Source organism: Megalops cyprinoides, chromosome 22, assembly GCF_013368585.1.
Source record: "Megalops cyprinoides isolate fMegCyp1 chromosome 22, fMegCyp1.pri, whole genome shotgun sequence".
Taxonomy (NCBI): Eukaryota; Metazoa; Chordata; class Actinopteri; order Elopiformes; family Megalopidae; genus Megalops; species Megalops cyprinoides.
Genome location: NC_050604.1, coordinates 11,201,775 through 11,222,808, shown reverse-complemented (window position 1 = coordinate 11,222,808; position 21,034 = coordinate 11,201,775). Strand labels below are relative to the sequence as shown.

General features: G+C 40.6%; 1 protein-coding gene across 5 annotated transcripts in view; it reads right to left on the bottom strand.

Annotated features, from left to right (window-relative positions):
* The window catches only part of adgrl3.1 (adhesion G protein-coupled receptor L3.1), a 208,470-nt gene that overhangs the window by 18,338 nt on the left and 169,098 nt on the right, over positions 1 to 21,034 (bottom strand). For all 5 annotated transcript variants that reach the window (XM_036516462.1, XM_036516463.1, XM_036516464.1 and 2 more), the window contains exons 16-19: positions 15,379 to 15,588; positions 13,738 to 13,958; positions 7,568 to 7,634; positions 5,888 to 5,979 (exon numbers count right to left, since the gene is read on the bottom strand). In XM_036516462.1, coding sequence (XP_036372355.1) covers positions 5,888 to 5,979; positions 7,568 to 7,634; positions 13,738 to 13,958; positions 15,379 to 15,588 — 590 coding nt within the window. The remainder of the gene's footprint in view (positions 1 to 5,887; positions 5,980 to 7,567; positions 7,635 to 13,737; positions 13,959 to 15,378; positions 15,589 to 21,034) is intronic.

Sequence of the window (21,034 nt, the reverse complement as noted above, 5' to 3'; positions counted from 1 at the left end):
CGAGAGGAGTCATCACATTATTTCTTCGTTCATTGTTTCACCTGCGTGCGGTTTAAGAAATTGAGTCTAGCTGAGAATCCATCTTCTCTCTGAGGCACGTAATCAGTTCACCCACAGTGCCCTTGACCTTTTGCCCTGTTACTTTTTTCATTTCATACACAACATTTTAAATTCAGAGGCTGCTCAAATAAACGTAAAAGTACAAATAAAAAATATAAATAACACACATGCTTACATGAATTACTCAAAGACAAGGACAAGGCACAATTCAATCACACTGAAATGAAGCCTTCAGTTGCAGGTCAGTGCTTTCACACTTGATAAATATGTAAAATAACAACACCACACATCAATTTTCTGTTACTACATTCAAAATACAACATATCAGAGCGCAGGTTTATTAAACTTGTGCATGGCGTCGCATACTTTTGAGTGAACAGACACTCATATCAGACCACATGATCTGGTTACGCTCATTAAAAATGGATCTCAAAGCAGTGATAAGTTGCTCACTTTCCTGCAATCTCAGTCATTTCAAATACTGAAGAGGTTCCTGCAGCGATTCTGAAAAAAACGTGTGAGCGGTGATGACACTCGAGGTGTGCTAAATGCTCACAGCTTTTTCACAGCTTGCCGCCTTTGAATAAGAAAGGACTCATCTGTTCAATGGGCAAGGCTTTGATCATGCAAGTGCTATCTTACGAACCAAGAATTTAGCAGGGACGGTGGGGTGATTTCTTGGGAAAAAAATACTATTTTATTTCCATCAAGGCCTTGACTAATCTACCAGCAATCCTGGTCAAAGGCAAGAGAAGTCTTGCGACGGAATTAAGAGAGGTGACGCAGGTATGAGCTATGAATGCGTGGCATGCAGTTTTAGACCTCAGCTCTGTGGACGTTAATACTGGAAAAGAAAAGAGATATTTATAGCCTTTCACAATGTCAGAAGTACTGTAATGCTGAAATAATCCTGAACTTAAAAAGAGTTTAAAATCTCTGTGTACTCACTAGAACATAAATTCTTACAGATCTCTCACCAGACGTACTGCTGACTGTTGTACTGTACAGTATGTCCTGCAGTTTCATTCATTTCACCCACTTTGCCACTTTGTTCTTAATTTCTAGAGACAGATTTAGACATGTATTTTTTTAGATTCCTGCACAATGTCTTTCATTAATTTCAGTGACCGCTGACCTCCAGACAATGTGTAAATATTGAAAGAAGTGTAATATGTGCATTGAAAGAAATGTGATGCCTATTTTAATCCATTGCTCAAAGAACAGAATACCGGATATAGTTGGACAGCAAGCCCTCCCAAAGGCATTAAGACATTAAGACATTAAGAGATTAAGCCATTTTTCTACACGAGAAGAAAGACAGGAAAAAAACACACCTGAATCACACTGTGCTATGAGGGTACTCCACTATTGATAGAAAGGACAGGACATGAAGACACCACAATCAATTCCAATCAAAATGCAGCCTTTACATTGCAATTGCAACTGGAATTGATCTAACCAGGGTGACCCCCCCCCCCCCAAAAAAAAAAAAAAAAAAAACAGAATAAACATTGTACTGCTTTTAAATAAGGGCCAGAATATTGGTTTAGTCAGAGTAGTAGCTGAGAATGTTGTGGCTGTCTGAACAGACTGGACTGGTGCAAAGCAGGTTACAAGTGAATCATAAAAAAACATTAATAGGTTGAAAAGAGAGATAACAGATGAACCAGTCCACAATGCTTTGTTTTCTCCATTTTTTGACAGCTTGGCAATCTGATGACAAAATAACAAAATATTTTTAGCAGCAGAGGAGAACATAAGTGGCAACCCAGCTGGCGACCACATATGAAATGAGTCCATATTACTGCAGTCACACTCTGGAGGGAAAAAAAACTGCCTTTGGGTAGTGCATAAATGTACAGATTCCATCCAATGAGATCCTCACAACCTCTTTAACACCGGTACTACGAATCTCACAATCCCATGAAATGACACTAACAACACGGGTTTGAAAATGTGTCTACAGCTGCTGCAGCAGACAGCTTTGATAGACCTCACTGTCAAGATTAGACACCAGCAGATCGTTTTCACAGTGAAGAGATAAACCCGTAAAGTGGTGGACACAGTCATATAAAAAAAAGAGCTTTGACCTGAATGGCGGTCCCCTGGATGGGAACATGTCAGTAATTGTCTGGGAGTCGGGCCTCTTATCAGAAAGGGTCAGTGAAGGGTCGTTCACATTACTAATAACGATGCAGCAAAGCAAAGTTTCCCTTGCTCAACAAAATGGAAGCCTACGGCATGCTGTAACATGCATAGTGACAGAACCACACCATGCAGAGAAGGGTATGATGGCATTACAGTTTAATGCCATATTTAACCAAAATATTAAAATTATAAACTACATTACAGTCATTCAGCAGACCCTCTTATCCAGAGCAACTTCTACAGGTAACAATTTTTACATGTCCATTTATACAGCTGGATATTTAACAGGGCAATTCTGGGTTAAGTACCTTGCCCAAGGGTACAGCAGCAGTACCCCAGTGGGGAATTGAACCAGCAACCTTTCATTTATGAGCTCTGCTCCTTACCACTATGCTACACTGCCACCTCTTACTACATATTACACTGACATTGATGGACAGAGCATTCACACTTCGGTATCAGGTCCCGCGCCGCAGCTTCGTAATTGTCCTTTTAATCAGACATTGCGTGTTTTCCAGGTGTGAAGTATCTAAGGAGCATCGCTAATGGAATAGCGTTAGCGCCTTCTGTTCTGAATTTCGTGCATCGCATCTGGAATGCTCTCACATGAGCCGGGACGCCGGAGAGCAAGGGAGCCAATCTCTTAGAGAATCGGCGGAGATCAATGTGAAATTCAGCAGTCTATTACTCCACACTATCCTGTATTCCCCAAATGGATGGTTCCCTCTAATCTAATGAATGATTCAGATGCAGTTTGTGGTTATTATATAGACTTCTCGATTGTGTATTGATCGCTCTGTTCTGCAATTTCTTCTGTGACTTCAAAGTGCTTTTGGAGGGAAACATTGCCTGCTCTTTCTTCTGTATTCTGATGCCTGTGAAGGCTTTTTGAAGAACCCTTACATCCTGAGGATGTATGTCATTCAAAGGCATTTTCCTTAAATTACAGCTGGTATGCAGTTAATAGTAATACTACTACTACTAATAATAATAATAATACACAAAACAAAAAGGACAGATAAATACCACAAAATATGACAGACATATATGCTGCTGTTTCACTTAGACAAACAAAAGTTGTTAGTAACTGATCAAATACCCCTAACATTTCACCTTAATGTACACCTAGATTCTGTGCCCAAAGGCAACCCCATTCCAAAATGCCTTATATACATGTTAACATAAACACTGGAATATAGAATCCTGTAATAACCGTATAAATCAAATTTTGCATACCTTGTGAACATTCATAATATCTAACAATACATTACACACAACTAACCAATACAGTCTAAATACATGCCATTGTCAAGGGTTTAAAAAAAAAAACACATACTATTTAACAATAATAAACAGAATATTAATGTAAATCAGGACCTGAAAGGATATGCTTCAGAAATGACAGATTGACCCTATCTGCCCTGTCTGCAGTTTGCAGTGACTCCCATTTACAAATGATGCCACACCCTGGGCAGCTCCTTGAAAAATGAAGCCCGCTCGTGACATGCATCCACCTGCCTCCACGACATCATCCAAGCCATATTCTTTCTGAATATCAGTAATGACCAGGGAGTGGAAAAGGTTTGGATTTTCTGTGTTCAATAAGCATGACAAGAGATCGGGAAGCATGGCAGTGCATATACTGTAAAAATCTATTGCTGTAGACAACAGGCTGCAGGGACACCCCTATCAATCAGAAGAGTAATGGCTGTCTGGAGACACTCAAAATGACCCATCCAAAGCTCAACCAGTAGTGTTTGCTGTACTAACATTTGTTGGATGTCTTAGATAAGGGCTGCGACATAATCATCATTGTAATCATCACCATACAAAATGGAGGCTTACATAATTACCTTTGATCCAGTTTTACAGCTGCATCCAGCAGACATACAATACGTCACACTCTCAAATCTGCATACAGTATGCTGCCGTTACTGTGCCAATACAAATGTAAACCTGACAAGACCAGTGTTTACTAATGAAGTTTACTTGCCTTCAGTCAACCAGCCATTTCATTAATTACAGCAATAAACAATTCATAAAAGTGGGCATAGTTTAACAACCTTCACAATGGGTAGCTGCAGAGCACTATGCAAATATGTTATTCTGTTTGAACATTGTGTAATAACAATCGTGCCTTCAATCATTCTATTTAACAATTCACAGGGAGAGAATCGTCTCAAATCAGAAAACACACACGCTATTGTCTCTGTACAAAGAGAACAAGGAGAACCATTTCTAACATGAACATTAGGTCTCTGCTACACACAAAGTATAGTCTACATATGACTTGACATTTTATGACCTGAATGAGACTTGGCTCTGCTTGGTGCCTTTCAAAGCAGATTTGCTATCCCCATTTACAATGGCTTCACATGGTCATTGAGTATCAGCCATGCTTCAAGTGTGTCTGCTTGCCTCTCTACACAGCAGGAGATCCACAGCAGTGATTCAAGTTAAATATCTTCCTCAAAGGGGAAACTGTAATGCATCAACTCGTATTCAACCCTGTAACCCTCTGTTTACAATTGTACAAATGCACAATTCCCTATCCTCTACCCCGACACTGCTGCATAAATGCAATGCGGTATTATAATGAACTGAACAACTGTCCAACTATAATTATAATTAACTAACAACCTGTCCAACTTGAAAAATAATAAGTACACAAATGTACAACTAAAGAACATAGTTACACCAGGACTACCTTTATTCATGTATCTAACGAGTGAAACCTAGAAGAGTGGGACTAACGAGTACGAGTCTATGAAATGAAACAATGAAATCATTCCATACCCCTAAATTGCCTGCCAGTGTTCTTCAGTTAGACCTGCAGGGTTCAAATTACTGTCTTTGATTTTCTTGGAGTGTGAAAACATTTATATTGTTGATATTGAGTGAAAAATTGCCAGATCCAGAGCTTACAAGAGAAATACATGGTCACTCAATTCTTCTAAAAACAGAAAATTAATACTTACAACTGTTCAACCCACTTGCAATAAACATTGAAAAATGTGTCTGTTCCATTTCTTCACGCACCAAGACATTACTTTCCAGCTTCTTTCCCATACAAATATTCACCTCAAATCTCCGAGGCAAATAAATTTAACAAGGAAACAAGCCATAATTACACTGTGGTACACCACATCACTTACACTGTTTTTTTATTTGTTGAACTAAAAAAAAAATCAATGCACAGTTCCAGTGTTTGGAAGTTTTATTAACTTCACTTGATTTTGTCTCAGAATACTGACATTTTGGACACAGATATTAATGAGTACATTTGCACTGCGAGTGGTGATTTTGGAATCTTAAGTGTGGGGGAGGTGCTTTGAACACTGCAGTTAAAATGACTACCCTAAGCAACCCGCTAGCGGAGGGACGCCTCTGTTCTAACTAAGACGGAGCGAGCGCTGCCAAATGTTGTCCGGAACAGAGGCTTCTGGTGGCGTTTCATGAGCGGGAGTGGGCGGCCATTAAAGAAATTAAATGGGCAAGGAAGCCGACACTTCCAGCGCAGGGAAATCATTTTTTGGCAGCGCTGAATTTATACCCGTTAGAGTTTGTTTGCATTTCATTCACACTTGTTAGCATTTAATTCAAAATGCCATGCTTTTTTTATGAAGCCAAATAAACAAATTAGCAAAAACATGAACAGAAAGCCAAGTAAAATGCTTACTTTATGTTGTCCAGGCAGCCCGAGTCGGGTTTGAGAATGGCCGTGTGATGGAACATTTTGTAAAGTGCAATCCCCAGGAAAATCACGTTGAGCTGAAACACACAACAAGGGAAATCTTTGAGGTCCCATTTTTTTCAAATGAATTCCATTTTTATTCATTGTGAAGGCATTCGACGACATCAGCTGGGATTTTATGTGTCTTTCCTTCCAGACAAAGGGAGAAAATGGATTCTTTAAAAGTGCGGCCATGGATTAAAAACAGGCAGCATGAATCACGAAAGGTTGGCACCTAAACACAGACAGCAGCATCTCATCATTTCCACAACCTTCACATTTTCAGAATCTATAGTTTAGAAAAAACACACCTGTATGGTGAATTCTGAGCTGAACTTTAATGATTCTGTGTACCCGATGCTAAGTTTAGCAGTACGTAGTTTCTTGCCACTGGCCTTATGCTTACACACAGTATTACCTTTATGTCACATAAAAGCAGGTAAGTTTGAAATCTTAACCGCTTACGGGTAAAAGCCATACCTACGGTTGCTGTAATATTCATTGTTCAACAAGATTTTTTTGTGTTTGAAAAGTTATCTAGAAAATATAAAAGGTTTTTTGTGACATATTCATGTTTTGTGTACCCTCTAAAGCTCCTTTCATCACTATAATCTAGAAATGGAAGAGTAAGTCTTCAAGGAGCTGCCATGTGCTTTCAATTACTGAAAAAAAAGAAAACATCAAACGTCAAAACAACACGACTCATTCAAATCAGTGAGTAATCAATAACACATAATAGCTCCACCCATTTGGGGTTAATGAGGCCTCCTTCTCCCATCCCTATTATTACTCTGCTGGTGACACTACCACCGATGGTGTTTTTGACATTTTGTCAGGAATAGGGATCATAAGTATGCTTGTGACATTCAGCTAATTAGAGCAATGTCCTGCTCAGGCCATTTATTTCCACCACCCCACTGTCTCACGTCTTCACTGGGGACTGGACTGCCCTTCACTGCTTCCTCTGCTTCCTCCTCCACTGCTGTTTATCTATTTTTACTAATACTGAGTAGAAAGGCCCCTCTGACATCTCAATTTCAAAATGACAAAAAAGTCACACTCAATGAATTTCAGTTGCCTGTATAAAATACATGAGCACACACAACTGTTATCATAGATCTCAGATGGCATATTAGATCATACATATATCTAACTTCACATATGTGAGCTTCTGTGTGTGGGTGTATGTTTGTGCTCATGTTGTTTAAAAAAAATAAGGACAAGCACTGTCTTCACAGCTACCTTTATAATGACCAAAAAACTCTGCTTATGAAATGCAATTTCCATGTCTTAGAGCGCAGAGATTATATTTTTACCGCGCCTGAACGTGTATGCTGGTTCATTGTAGGGGCGCTCTGAAATCAATCTCAATCTCAGAGCAGATGACTTTGCTCTTGAATACTAAGGAGCGCTCACCCTGCAGTGAGAATAAGATGTTCTTTCAGCTGTTCATTAAACCAGTGAGGGGCCCGGCGCGGAGCGTGCTCTCGGGTGACGAACGGCCAGAGGACAGCCGCTGCACCGCCGGGGCACGGGGAATGGGAAGGCAGAGCGGCGGGGACACTCGATGGATAGCTCTCACCCCGCCCCCGAAACATGGGCGGGGTTAGTTCGGGGGCTGCTTACCATGATTATCAAGGTGGCCGGACCGATGAAGCTCCAGATGAAGTAGGTGTCCAGCCGGAGCCAGCATCTGAAAGGGAAACGCAGGGAGGGGATGAGAGGGATTTCGAACACTGCATCAGGGATACGCATCAGCACAGGGGAGTCTGACAGAGAGTAATGGATGCTTCGAAACATTCCACCGAGGGTGGGGAAATATTACATGGCTTGTTCATTTAAATGCTAAATTATGGGCCCCCAATCTTCGAAAGCACTATTGGCAGTGTGAGATAATTACCTCTTGGAGGCAAAGGAGTAGAAAAAAAGACAGCATTCTTGCAATATTCTTACACATTCCATGTCTATAAATGCTGAGCACATATACATACACACTGACATACATGCACACACAAACAGCCAGTTGTATCTGTTTATTCATATTTTTGACTTAATCATATGGTAATGTCATTTCAGAGGCGAAAAGATTGTCATTTTAAGCCTGTCTTCAGCCACAGAAACATGTAGCTAAATTATTTGTTGTGCAGGAGATTTCAATGTACGGGATTAACAGCTCACTATTCATGCCAATGTCACAGGCGCTGCATTGGAATGCATTGGAATCCCATCAATGAAGTTGATTCATGGCCTATAGCTAAATTATTAATAATTTCATTTCCAGCACATTAAACAGACCTCCATCTTTTGCCTCAGGAAACTTATTGTCCTACTCGGCTGCCATTTAGGGTGACAGAGAGACAAAATTGAGGTGACACAGTATTAACTATACTCCTTCTTTATTGAACATTTTCTGTATTTTAAATCTGTATGTATTTGTTTTTATTTTCATTAATTCCTTGTATTTCTACTGGATTCTGAATATATGGAGGTAAACGTGAGACCTTGCCTCATTTTGCATTTCAACAACAACATTTCAGGTTGAGAAATACATCCACTGCATGTACCTGTCCCCTCAGAGAATACTAGAGTGCTCTGTGCTTTATCCTTGGCAAACAACCTGGTTTTAAGTGACCAGAAGACTTAACAAAAGAAGGAAAATTCAAGTACTCTTACTTGACAAGGCTTTCCAACACACACAGTGCTTTTCAAAATGAAACTGTCTGGTGCTGTGTCTTCCTTTCAAACAAAATGCACTCACCACTTGGGAGGTCAGTGGGATAAGGATGAAAAAGATTCAGACATTCTCTCATTCAGCCCATAGCCATCGCCATCTCTGCCTTCTTCTGTGGGGTGAAGTTTAATCTTGTTTTGTTGTCATTCTGTGGTTATTATGAGCAGATGTAGCCATCTGTTGAATGGATTCTACTTTCTTTGAGGCCAAAAATGCTAGGCCAAAAAAGTTAGTAACCTCAATTGTTCAGAAATGTCCAAAGTTAATGGAGTTAATGGACAGAAACAAATATGAAGGTGATCCAAATAAAATGAAATAACGCCATTCAACACTCTTCTAGATTTCACTGATAACTAAGACTTGAGCAAACAGAATTCAACCACACTTGGGGATATAAATCTCTCACACATATAAAAGAGATACAGAAAATATCAGCCCCTTTGATACACAGACGGCAGAGAAACCAGAACTTTTATAATAGCCTTTAACATAAAAAACAACATCTATAACCATCTTCAACACCACTCCCGCTTTGAAAGATGTTAGAAGGTCATTCATTTACAATGGCTACAGTTTAGGGTGAACAGTGTCTTCTTTAGGAGAGACACTGCAAAACAATTCATGACAATAACATTAATATATGCTAACAATGTGTTATTGATACTGATACTAACGGCAACCTCAATATAATATGCCACCAAATTGTTACCTCAAAACTATGAGTGTGTTTTTAGCACCCAAGGTTGAAAAAAGGAATAAAATTATTATTATTATTACTATTATTATTATTATTATTTACTGATACTTTGAACTGCAACATAATTATGTATTTTTTAATACAATTTAATAATTATGCATTACATTATGGGCTCTACATGTTTTTCACTGAGAGACAGAGATGAATCTTAATACCGTCAGCCCTGCCTATCTTCTTTGCACGTGCCTTCTAGGCAGTAATTTCAACTCATTTCAGATATGTAGGGTTGTGCTCCAGTTATCATTAAAAAGAATTTTTTGAAAGGTTAATTTTTTTTTTTTGTGCGATGACACTTCCAACATACTTACCCCTTGACGCACAGTTCCGCATTTGTGAAAATACCTATTTTTGCACACATCTCATTGACACACACCGACTTCATATCACTTTTTCACTCTCCATTAGTGCAGAGGTAGAGGAATGAATTGAGACGAGGCGTGGGAGAAAAAGGGAGGTAATTGACTCTTCAGTCGTGTTAAAACACAGATTTTCTTCACAGTATGGATATTCGTCACGTCAGAATAACAACACCCGTGCCTAACACCTCTGACACACCGGTGAAGCTAATAGAGGCTACCAGAAAGTCAGAGAAAATACTACAAATGAGTACACATGCTGAGAAATAATTGCTGGCAGGAGCTGACTTCATATCTGCAATAATCACGCACAAAGAGGGAAATGGAGTCACTCGTCTCAAGCAGAAGTCATTTTTGAGAGCCTCAATTTCAATTTTGAGATTCAAGTCTGATGTGCTGATTTTTGTCACTGCAAAACTTACCTTTATTCTTCAAGAGGTAGAGATTCAAGATTAGAAGGCACAGTTACATTTGGCATTGTCCCCTTAAAGATGTTCAGCTGTGATAGTAGGTTTTGAATGGTCTTGGTCTTGAATGGTGGGAATTGGCAATATCAGTTCTCTGTAAAATTGACATTGCTGCATACTAGCTTGACCTCAGTAAATGAGGATTCTCATAGACAACGGGACATATAAATCTCTGCAATCTCAGCCGTACCAGTCATCATTCTTCCATCCCTTTAAACAATGCACACGCTGCAAGAACAGCACAGAGCATCTTCGTATCACCACTAGTAGTGACTATATATTGCTTGACTTTAAATGAGTTTATCTGCTTGTTCACAATCATCATAGCAGGTGTGACTCAGCCTGAGTAGTCTCACTTTTGTATTATAGAATAATCAATATGACCGTCTGTTTTTACCACAACAAGCACCATTTTGAGAGCACAAAGCAATATGTTGATCACAGTTTATCCCATAATGGTTTTCATGTCATTATCTTGAAAACCTACTATTAAAAACACAGTGGTCATATTTATAACCCTCACCTTCCTCACATCATAAGCTTTTATTTTCTCTGCACCTGCTGAGTCCAAGACATGGCCAGATGATCAATTTTATCAGACATTTCATGATGATGTCCTGCCAAGCTTCACTTTAATGATATGCAGATTGGAAAGAGAGGCATTTTTGTCTACGTTGTCTTTGATGGCAATTGCCAAATTAGACAGAAAACCACATTTAAGCACTGGTTAGCAACAGTATTTGTGCTTCCATTATATTTAGGGTCATGCTAAATGTTGTCATTACTACAAATCAGGCACATTCAGGACCTTAATTCAGATGGCTTTTCGAAAAGAATTTATTAAAAGTATACAGATAAATTATTTGCAAATTAAGCACAAAAAACAATTATCATAAGCATATCATTAAGGGGCTTTTTGGTTGAATCTTTATTAGTCTCTTCAGGGGTATGTACTTCACTGACACATAATTATTCATGTTTGGAAATTTGGATTTTAACAACGAACATAATTTATCGTATAACTGCCTTCTCAGGGGAAACATCCAATCCAAAGCTGAAAAGTGAAATATTCTCCTGTTGTGTTGCACCCTCTTTAAGCGTAGTGAACTGTATTAGAAGTACTCACTTCAATTTAAATCATAATTAATACACAGTATTTACATAGTCCACAGTCCACACGCATACCATGTAACTCATTTTTGAGGTTATCCTAAACAATCAAATATTAAACCAGCAATCAAACATAATACATAGGTTAGTGTTAAAATGCTTACACAGGGCTGCATCATAGTTCCTTAAAAAGACATCATTCATCCATCTTCTATTCATTTTAAAATTCTAACCATGGGTAAGTGGATCATTCCTTTTTTTCCTTTGGTAGAGATGATTCATTGTCCCTGTTTCTCACTGACTGTGGCCTAAATTTAGGGTTGTGGGATGTGCTATACCTAGCTGCCGTACCCTGTTACACCCCATACCACCTGTTCCATTTCTCAACACCTTCCCATAGTTGTGAAACGTCTGAAACCATTTTAACTCAGGGTCATTCACACGATGGTGCCTTGATGTACTGACAGATGTCACTTAATCTTCTCAAAACAACTTGATCACACTTGATCACACATTGCCTAATATATCTCCTTTTTCTTTTTTGTTTTTTTTTGGGGGGGGGGGGGGGGCACAACCAAGAAACAAGATATATTGTGTATATATATATTGCTATATATTGCTTGAAACCACTAACAGATGAAACATCTTTGTCTCTAACAGCTTTAAAAGTGTATTGCTGAAAATGCAGGGTATTACTTCCACAAAGTAACTTGTGTGGAAAAACAGATGCATGACATTTGCTTGCTGTTTATTGACTGAGACTTCACAGAAAAAAATGTTCAAAGTATTGTTGCACACATCATTACACCACCAAGCATGAACTGACAGCTGGGATATTGTTGATCACCTGTTTCCATTGTTTTTAGAGCAGACTGAAATGCTTTTGAAATTAGTTGTGTTATATATTGCAGTCCCCAAAGTGCTTTCTCAAAGTCAGAATATAAACTGGGATATTGTTGAGATGACATTTATTTCAAGGATTTTGAAAATAAGGATCTTTTACTCTTTGTGAAACCTGCAAAAAATCCTGTCTGAAAAACCTTAAGTCTTTGTTTACTTTGAATACTAACGCTAGGCTTCCACACAGTGAAACACCTTGCGAATTTCGCCCTACGACTTTTCACTCTGGGGGTATGATCTCGAAAACAGCAAACAAGTTTGGCTATCCTGTTAGTAGCAAGTGTAGCTGTGGTGCGGTGACATAGCCGGCTGGTAAGCTAGCTAACTAGCAAGCTATTGTAGCCAGCAAGCCAGCTAGCTAGCTATTGTAGCAAGCGGGGTCTGTTTCCCCCAAAGAGACATTGAGAGAGTTTTTTCTACTGCTCTGGCCCCGCCTAAGTTCATGTAACATGTAAATAACAACCCATGTTGATGTCGACACAAATGATTGCCCATACATCTTTTAATTATATACATGTTTTCATTCTACATGTAGCCTTTAGCCTCCACCATCTTGGTCAGACTTTTTTTTTACTCCCGCCTCTCCAGAGAACATCACGTACCAAACACATTGAACTGATTGGTTCTCACGTGGTTCTCATTTGCATAAAGTTGGGGATTTGCCACCTCATCTCTCATCTCATCTCAATCTCGCTTGCTTCACCGGATTCACTCCGATTTTGCCCAATCAGAGAGAATTTCGCCCCCCCCCCCATACAACCTGAATAAGAGCAAAGCGAAATTCGTTGCAATGGAGGTAAAATGTCTCAAAACCGTGAAAAACTGATTGTCTGAAAGTTGAGGACAGTAACCAATCAAGCCATCAGTTTGAGAAAAGCCCAGAACCATAGAGACAGAGTGCTCATTATCCAGATCTATCCAACACTATATGTGAAAAATACCATATTGAGGATCTCACTGGCCCTCACATACGCCTTTTTGCCCAAAAAACTGACTGTATCTTTAACTTTGAATCTGATTTCATTTTAAAATGAAAGTCCAGGCAACAGCATAGTGGATTGTAGACTGTTTACAAATCTGGACTTTAGAGCAGAAGAATGCATGCTCACATCCTGGTTGGGCCACTCCTGGTATATGTTTGTGTGAGATGCTAAATTTAAATTGCACGTGTACTTCTGAATCATTTTATAATGATAAAATGATAACTTATTAAGCTTTTTAAAGATGCCCTAGACAATGGTTGTAATGGTAAATTGCGAAGGAAACAAATAAAGCCAAAAATGTCTGCAGAAATAAAAATAATTAACTGTATCACTAATAGAGATTTATATGGGGGAACACGACCTAAATGTTGACAAAGTACTACAAGTTTCCTTTTTTGGCTGAATCCATGTCAGTGTGGTGAGTGTGGCGGACATCAAAATCAGGCACTAGGACTGTGAAGCAAACGAGACATGGGGCGGTGGGACACTCACACTCGGTCCGTCCCGTAGCTCCGGTAGTCCACGGCCGCCGACACAGCCACGATGAGCGCGGGAACGCCATAGCCCACCAGGTAGAAGTACCTCCGGCGGGAGTGCTCGCTCTCGAACACCTCCACCAGCATGATGTAGAGCTGCACCCCCTCCAGGAACATCCAGGTGAAGGCAGCCAGGAAGAAGAAGTGGAGGAGCGCGGCAAAGACGGCGCAGGCGATCTGAGGACGACACACGCACAGCACGTCGCAGTTCAGCACAAGCTGTTCTTTAGTCACACTCCTTTTCGCTTGTTTGGGTTAGGCAGACTCAGGGGGAGGCAATACACTTCTCTCTATTTTGTGAAACTCCACAGTGTAAAATATGTCAGCAGAGTATGAAAGGTAAGTGAGTACACGCCTGTTGATAAAAACCCAAAAAACAGGTGCCACTGCTGTAATTCTTTCTGGTCAGGATCACGCATCTTAACCACCGTCCCCTGTGCTTGAATACCAGATTTCACAGTCTCTGTTCTTTTCCTGTGCTTCCTGTTCCACCAATGTTAGGCCAATGGTGGAAATGCTGGCTCTGTGTTGTGAGTTGTCTTTGATCTTTTGACTATTTTACCAGCCTTACCATGCCTTTTTTAAAATGCATGCCACAGTGGTGGAGTCAGACTCCCCAGCTTTGAGGTTAAGAAAAATGTTGAAGATAAACCTGTAATAAAACTGGCCATGCCTACATATATCCCTGCTGAGTAAAATGAGAAATGTGTATGTTCTACATGTGTCTTAGTTTCCACCTGCTGTATATTTTTATTACAGAACAGGTGTGGGTAGTAGTAGTTAAGAAACTTGGCTTGTAATCAGAAAGTCAACGATTCTCCTCCCAGGTCTGAAACAGCCCTTTATCTCTTCATGACATGAGGAGACTATATCAGTGATGAACTATTTTGCACAAACATGAAATCTGATATGAAATCCAACTTCTTATATACATTAAATACATTTTTCATCAGTATGCAATACAATCATGTAGTCATGAAAAAGGGGTTGAGCACAAATAAGTGACAATATGCTCACATTTGCAAACAACCACATATTGAGCCACTGAACTGAACCATGTAAGAGCTGAGACCTCTTAGAACAACACATCCAGCTTATGATTCAATGATCCACTGAAAACATTTCTACATTAAAGAAAGTTGTTGCTACTCTAAATAACCTTATATCTATAATGCGACAAATAGCACTCTGTCATTGGATGGGATATTTACAGCGCTCTGGTGCCCTTGAATTAAATTGGTCTAGAAATACTAATTGATACACTTAAAACTTGAGACACATCTTATTTACATTCTTCAGTTTCAGTATTTTGTAAGATGTGAAAAAGAGGACACTGAGTTCTGACACTAAAAACATTTTCTGGTTGAGAAACAGAGGTAAATAAGCTATAATGCATATTAGACATCTGCCACAAAGGTCATTCAAGAGCAGATACATTCAGTCAGATAGTATGCAACTGCCTCAAGATCGCACAGTGGATTAATCATTTTAGGGACACACAAAATCAAAATCTAAATCATTCCATACTCAGTTAAAGACAACTAATAAACAGCGAAAAAAAAAAAAAACAGTTACACAGTACGCCATTCTGACTTACCGGCTGATCGGCACGGTTTATCCCGACAAGGAAGAGCGACTCGGCGACGAAGAGGCTGATGCACAGGTTCTTGTGGATGGTGTTGCGGTCGCTCTGGAGGCCGCGGAAGAAGCAGAAGGTGAAGATGCAGATGAGCAGGCAGACCAGGGACAGCAGGATGCCCACCCAGGTGATGACGTCCAGCAGCAGGTCGTGGACAGGGTCAGCATTCTGCGTGGGGAGGATGGGAGGCAGAAAGGAGGCCGACCGCGTCATAAGGGGCCCATTTGTCATGTGATCAATACCAGAATCACCACTCTTGTAAGAAGTGACTGGGGGGCTAGGACCTCTACGCTGTCCGAATGAGTAGTGCGACGTGCTAACGAACACAAGGCTGTGACGCTCGGGTATTGGCGGGCGGCGGCTGCCATTCATCAACATTTACACTGCTTATTGTTAATGATGTCTCTCGTACAGGGGCCACCGTTGGCAGTTGCTCCCTCTGAAAGAAACGGAACGCAAACAATAAATATTGGTGTACTTACAGCAGCCGAGACGCTGCATTTTTTTTTTTTTTTTACGGTTATAATTAAAGTAGATTTACTGCTAACCTTAATGAACAGTGGAGTCAGCTCCATTAAATGTGACAAGTAAAAATAATTAAATCCCGCGCCGAGCTCGCAATCCGCACAGCATGGGCGAGAGACAGAAAGGGCAGGCAGTGGAGGACGCTGTCTCTTACACAGCTACCATCACACATCACGGAGCGAGGAAACATCATGGAGCACTCGCACGTATGGTGTGCCCTCGTGACCCAAATGACCCAGGTTAATGAATCTGCTCGCTTCATGTCTGCTCCTTCACTTTGACTAATAAATAGAAGAGAGTTCTTTATCCTGCGTCATTTACAATGTTTTCATTCGTAGCATTCTAAAATGCAACATAATGTAGGTCACAAACAAACAAACAAAAAAAATTGTTAGAGGTTAAAACCACCTTGTGCATGGTAAGTCTCCTAAATTGTGGATTCTTATACAGCTGGCTTCACTGAAAGGAAAGTAAAAAAAAAAGGATCAAGGGCAAATGGCCAGTTACATTCTTTTTTTATTTGATAATACAATTTTTCTTGCAGGTGACCTTCTCATACCTTGACACACAGTATGATGTGCAACGCATAACTCCCCCGAGAATGCTGAAAATGTCGTGGGGAAGCTCCAACTAGCGACCGAGAAAATGCGGACGCCTTTCCTGAAACATGCCATTATATCGAGTCCTCTTAATCTGATAATATACTCTACTAACTGTATTACCTTAAACATGTTCAGAAGCTGGAGCTGAGCATTTGCCCCCTGTCTCACTGCCCCCCCAAAACTAATGCAAATATTTTGCCTGCAGCTAGACAGATTCAGAAGCGTTTGCATGGGCGACTGTGACATATACACCCTCTTTTTAAATAAACCATCATTTATGATTGGACAAAAGCATAAAAAGGCATAGTACTCGAGAATACAAAGAGACTTATTTACTTACTTGCTGTAATAATGAATACCTTTGTCAGTTATTCCTTAAACCGAGCAGATTTTGGGCGACATTCATGCAATGACTCTGTTTTGTCAACCTATCTGTTGTTGCACCCATTAAAATTCATACAACTGCTCTTATCTCACAGAATCGGTGCAAGAGCACATTGTTTTTAAAATTACAAAGAGGAATCATGCATCCTTTCAAAGAATGTTTAATGCAGAAAAATATGTGCTTTTTTCCCACTAAAGTGAGTTTCAGGAGAGAGAACATGAATTATAGATAACGCATCTTGCTCTGCATTATATTGTATAATTAAAGCTCTGTTTACATGCTAGTCTTTCCTGTCTCTCTTTACATCATTTTTATTTACTTTAAATTGGATGGTCGTGTATATCTATCAAAAAAAAAAACTTGTACAGAGGCTCTCAATCTAACTTTTTAAAGGCAGTCAGAAGATTCAGCTTTTTATATTGAGGGTGAGGCAAAATCTGTCAAAAACACTAGCAAAAAATGTTAGCTCATTGGTTTGTCCCGAAAAAGGTCACTTGCTGAGCCAGTTATTAATGCAATGTAATGATCTGCCATATTGAACAAAGGGCCTCGTGGAATGACGCTCAGATCTTTGTGAAGGAAGCTCGTGTCGCTACAAAAGCCGGCAAAGCAAAGGCGCGGCTTCCCGTCTGTGTCCGCGTGGTTAATTACCCATGCCGGCGCAACGCTTACCGCCGGGCTCTCTCTGATGTGTTTGGCTGATGAGGCGTCACGCGCGGCACACCGCGGGGTGCGGGGCTCTCTCTCTCTCCCATCTGCAAGTGCGAGAGAGTCGCCCGCGATCTGCATCGCGGCAGCGCATTTGCCGGAGCGCCACAGCGCACTGGGCACCTTTATCGGCGCCATCCATCACCGCCGCACCTTAAGCCCGGTCCACGCTTCCGTCCCACTGATGGATTTACTGCGGAGTCGCTCCTGCGTACCACCGGGGGGGGGGGGGGGGGGGGGGGGGGGGGGGGGGGTCGGGGGGGTAGATGATTGCTGGCGCACCGCCATCCATGACCTCTTTGAGGCCACTGGCCCCAAGGCCCCCGCATCAGAGGCTAAGGAGCTTTGAGTCTTATTTTATTTTTTTTAGGCTGGCCAATGCTTTAGACAGAGTTTTGGTTAAAAAATCACTTTCTGTGGCTTAGGATCATTGTGTCCCACAGCGCAGACATGGACATGTTGTTCCACTGTGTTCTTCATATTTTTTTTTTTCATTTTGTGCTCAACCTCTTGATTTAAATGAGATTCAAATTAAACAAAAACAAGTAGAATAGGAAGTCTGCCAGGTATAAACATATCAAATCATTCATTTTTTGTTTTTTTTGCTGGCTTGTGTGTGTACATGCTTTTGTGGTGGGGCAGGTCATGCATTTTCCTATTGAGCCTTTCTACTTGTGAATGTTTTCATCTTTCTTTCAGAGTTGTAATGTGTTTGGGTCTATAATGTTCTCACTTAATCCATACGTGTGTCCCCCAAGCGTTATTGTTGGAAATGTGGAATATGATCACTCAGTGTGGTTATAAACTTGTCCTCACTGGGTCCCAAGGTGTTCCCTCTCATGGGTGTTAAAATATACAAAAAGTACAAAAAGTCTCTCAGCTTCTCTCCAATACAAATGTTTTCTTTTTTCACAAAAAGGAAAGAGAAAGAGGGCAATAAGTCTGTTAGCATAGCAGAAGGAACCCATTATGAAAAGAGCACAGCCATAAAGAGGCTGTACAAATTCAAAAGTTCATCGCTTATTTATGATGCACTGGTAAATGTACCTTTCTCAACATAGCTCTTGACATGGTAGAATTCCATACCAATGTCCTTGTGCAATTTGCTGTGTTTGACATTTCTAAAAATATTGGATTTATGCCAGTGAATTCTGTGTTTTGTGTCATTTATATCCAATTGCTGTGCTTTTTCTGATACCATAGCTTCTGATTCATTCTTCAAATCAACCCTATTTTCCTGTGGGACACACTTATAGCACATGAACTTTTGTTCAGAATCCCCTGAAAGAAATTGAAAGCAATTGAGAAACCGCAACCAATCACTGACATGGTGGAAATGCAACAGAAAGAGGCAGTATACCATGCAAGTCAGTTACAGACCACCATGCTATGGTTTCAGAAACCCATTCCAATGTATACACAGTATAAGGAAAAAGCACACCATGTGTAACTGACAGATGTAGGGCAACGAATTCCACAAATCTGGAAAGCTTAATAACTCTAAGGGATAATTACAGGGCTATTCAGGGGAGCATATAATGCACTGTGATGCTGAACTACTTAATTGTACATATGCTCTTGTCTGGGGACACTTGGTGGTCCTTGATCAATTGTAGTATCTACATACAACATCCAAGGACAGTACTGTATACCACGTCTCCGATGTATGAATGACCAGCATGGTTTGGCTAGAACTGGATAAACATTCTTTCTCACTCACTCACTCACTCACTTACTCACTCACTCACTCTTTCAACCAGATCCTCTGTTCAAGAACTGTTTCTGGTAGTTGGAGCATAATTTTAACGATGGGTTTTGAATGGGTTTCAAATTTTTAAAGGGGTTTGAATTTAGAAGTAGTAAAACCAAAAGCAGACCCCCTCGCTTCTTTGGGGACTCCATCGGAATGATTGGCCGACTTGTAAACCGGCCACATGTTAAACTTTAGATCGGATTACGTCAAAACGTTGACCCGCCTGCAAATAAGAACATGCTAATCCACCTCGACAGGCGGACTCCCTAGATGGTGGAGCGATAGGCTTACCGTGCTCTCCGGGAGACTCTCGATTTCAGCTCATTCGCTCCACACACTTGGTAATGACACCTCCTGCGTTTTGGCTTAGGAGCAACTCTGTCTGAGTTGCTTATTTGACAGCAAGTGCTTGATACCAGTCAGCATATTGCTCCACTTAATTTTCACATATTTTACCCTTCAAAGCAGGATGCTGGAGAATCTGCCCCATATTGCAGCGCACCGATACGAAAGTCCTGTTCTCTGGAGACACATCTCAGCCTTCGCCAAAGCCAAGCTGATTATTACAATGATGCATTAACGACTGAAAAGCCTTTTCAGCTTCTGTACTACTCTGAATAACAAATCTAAAACAGTCTGAAAATAGACAATATGCAGCAGGACCCAGTACTGAAACCCCCTAAAGTTAAGCTTATTCTGTTCAGCCGATGACTCAAAGACAGAACGCTGCCAGTAAAAACGGGCCGAAGAGGGAAGGATGAAAATTGTGTCACATTCTGCACTGCAGAAGCATGTGACCCCTCACCTAATCGCTCCCAGCATCGGGGGGGGAAGCTTCTACAGACACCAGCTGCCACCAGCTGTGCGGCGAACAGCACAGAGTCACAGTCAGAGGTCGCACAGTGACTTATTGTGCTATGGGAAGGGGACACAAAGTTTTTGTGCCCTCTGGGTTATGTTCCAGGTCCCGTCGATGGAGGATCCTCGTTAGACCCAAACAAAGTGACCCACATCAGTGAAGGCAGACTTCTAAAAGAGGAGGAAATCATTTACCATCTCACTCCAGATGTTCTGTGGGTGCACGCGATGGGGACGTCTGTCAAAGCCTGGGGCCCACGTCAAACACACGTGTAGCTGCATATTTACGCATATGTTTCAGGAAATATGCATAAAACATAGACAATGCTCACACTATTCTCAAAACTTTCTATGGTGAAAACAGAATATTTTAAGCGAACATTTTATTCATAGTCTTCTTACAAAGCTAAGGCACATTTTCTCCACTTTTTAGTTCAAAGTCCAGTGTGGTTTCTGGAGATAATGATCAGCTTCCTGTATATCGGTTATCAGCTGAGAATGCCTGGAAGCTTGAATTCCAATTTGATGCTTCTTCAGTGTGGCAGTATTTAAACCAGGCAAACAGGATGCTGTTTTGATCTTCTCAACTATTGCTCAAGGAGTTTTCCTTCACAAGAGATAAACCTCTTCACGTTTAAGAGAAGATGGAGGGAAAAGTTGGAAAGAGAGAGAGGAAAATGTTTCTATTTTATAAACATCTGAAAACAATGCAGGAAAATTTATGACAATACAAAATGCTACATTTTGTACAGAAACACTTAGCTAGTTACAAGGAATAAAAAA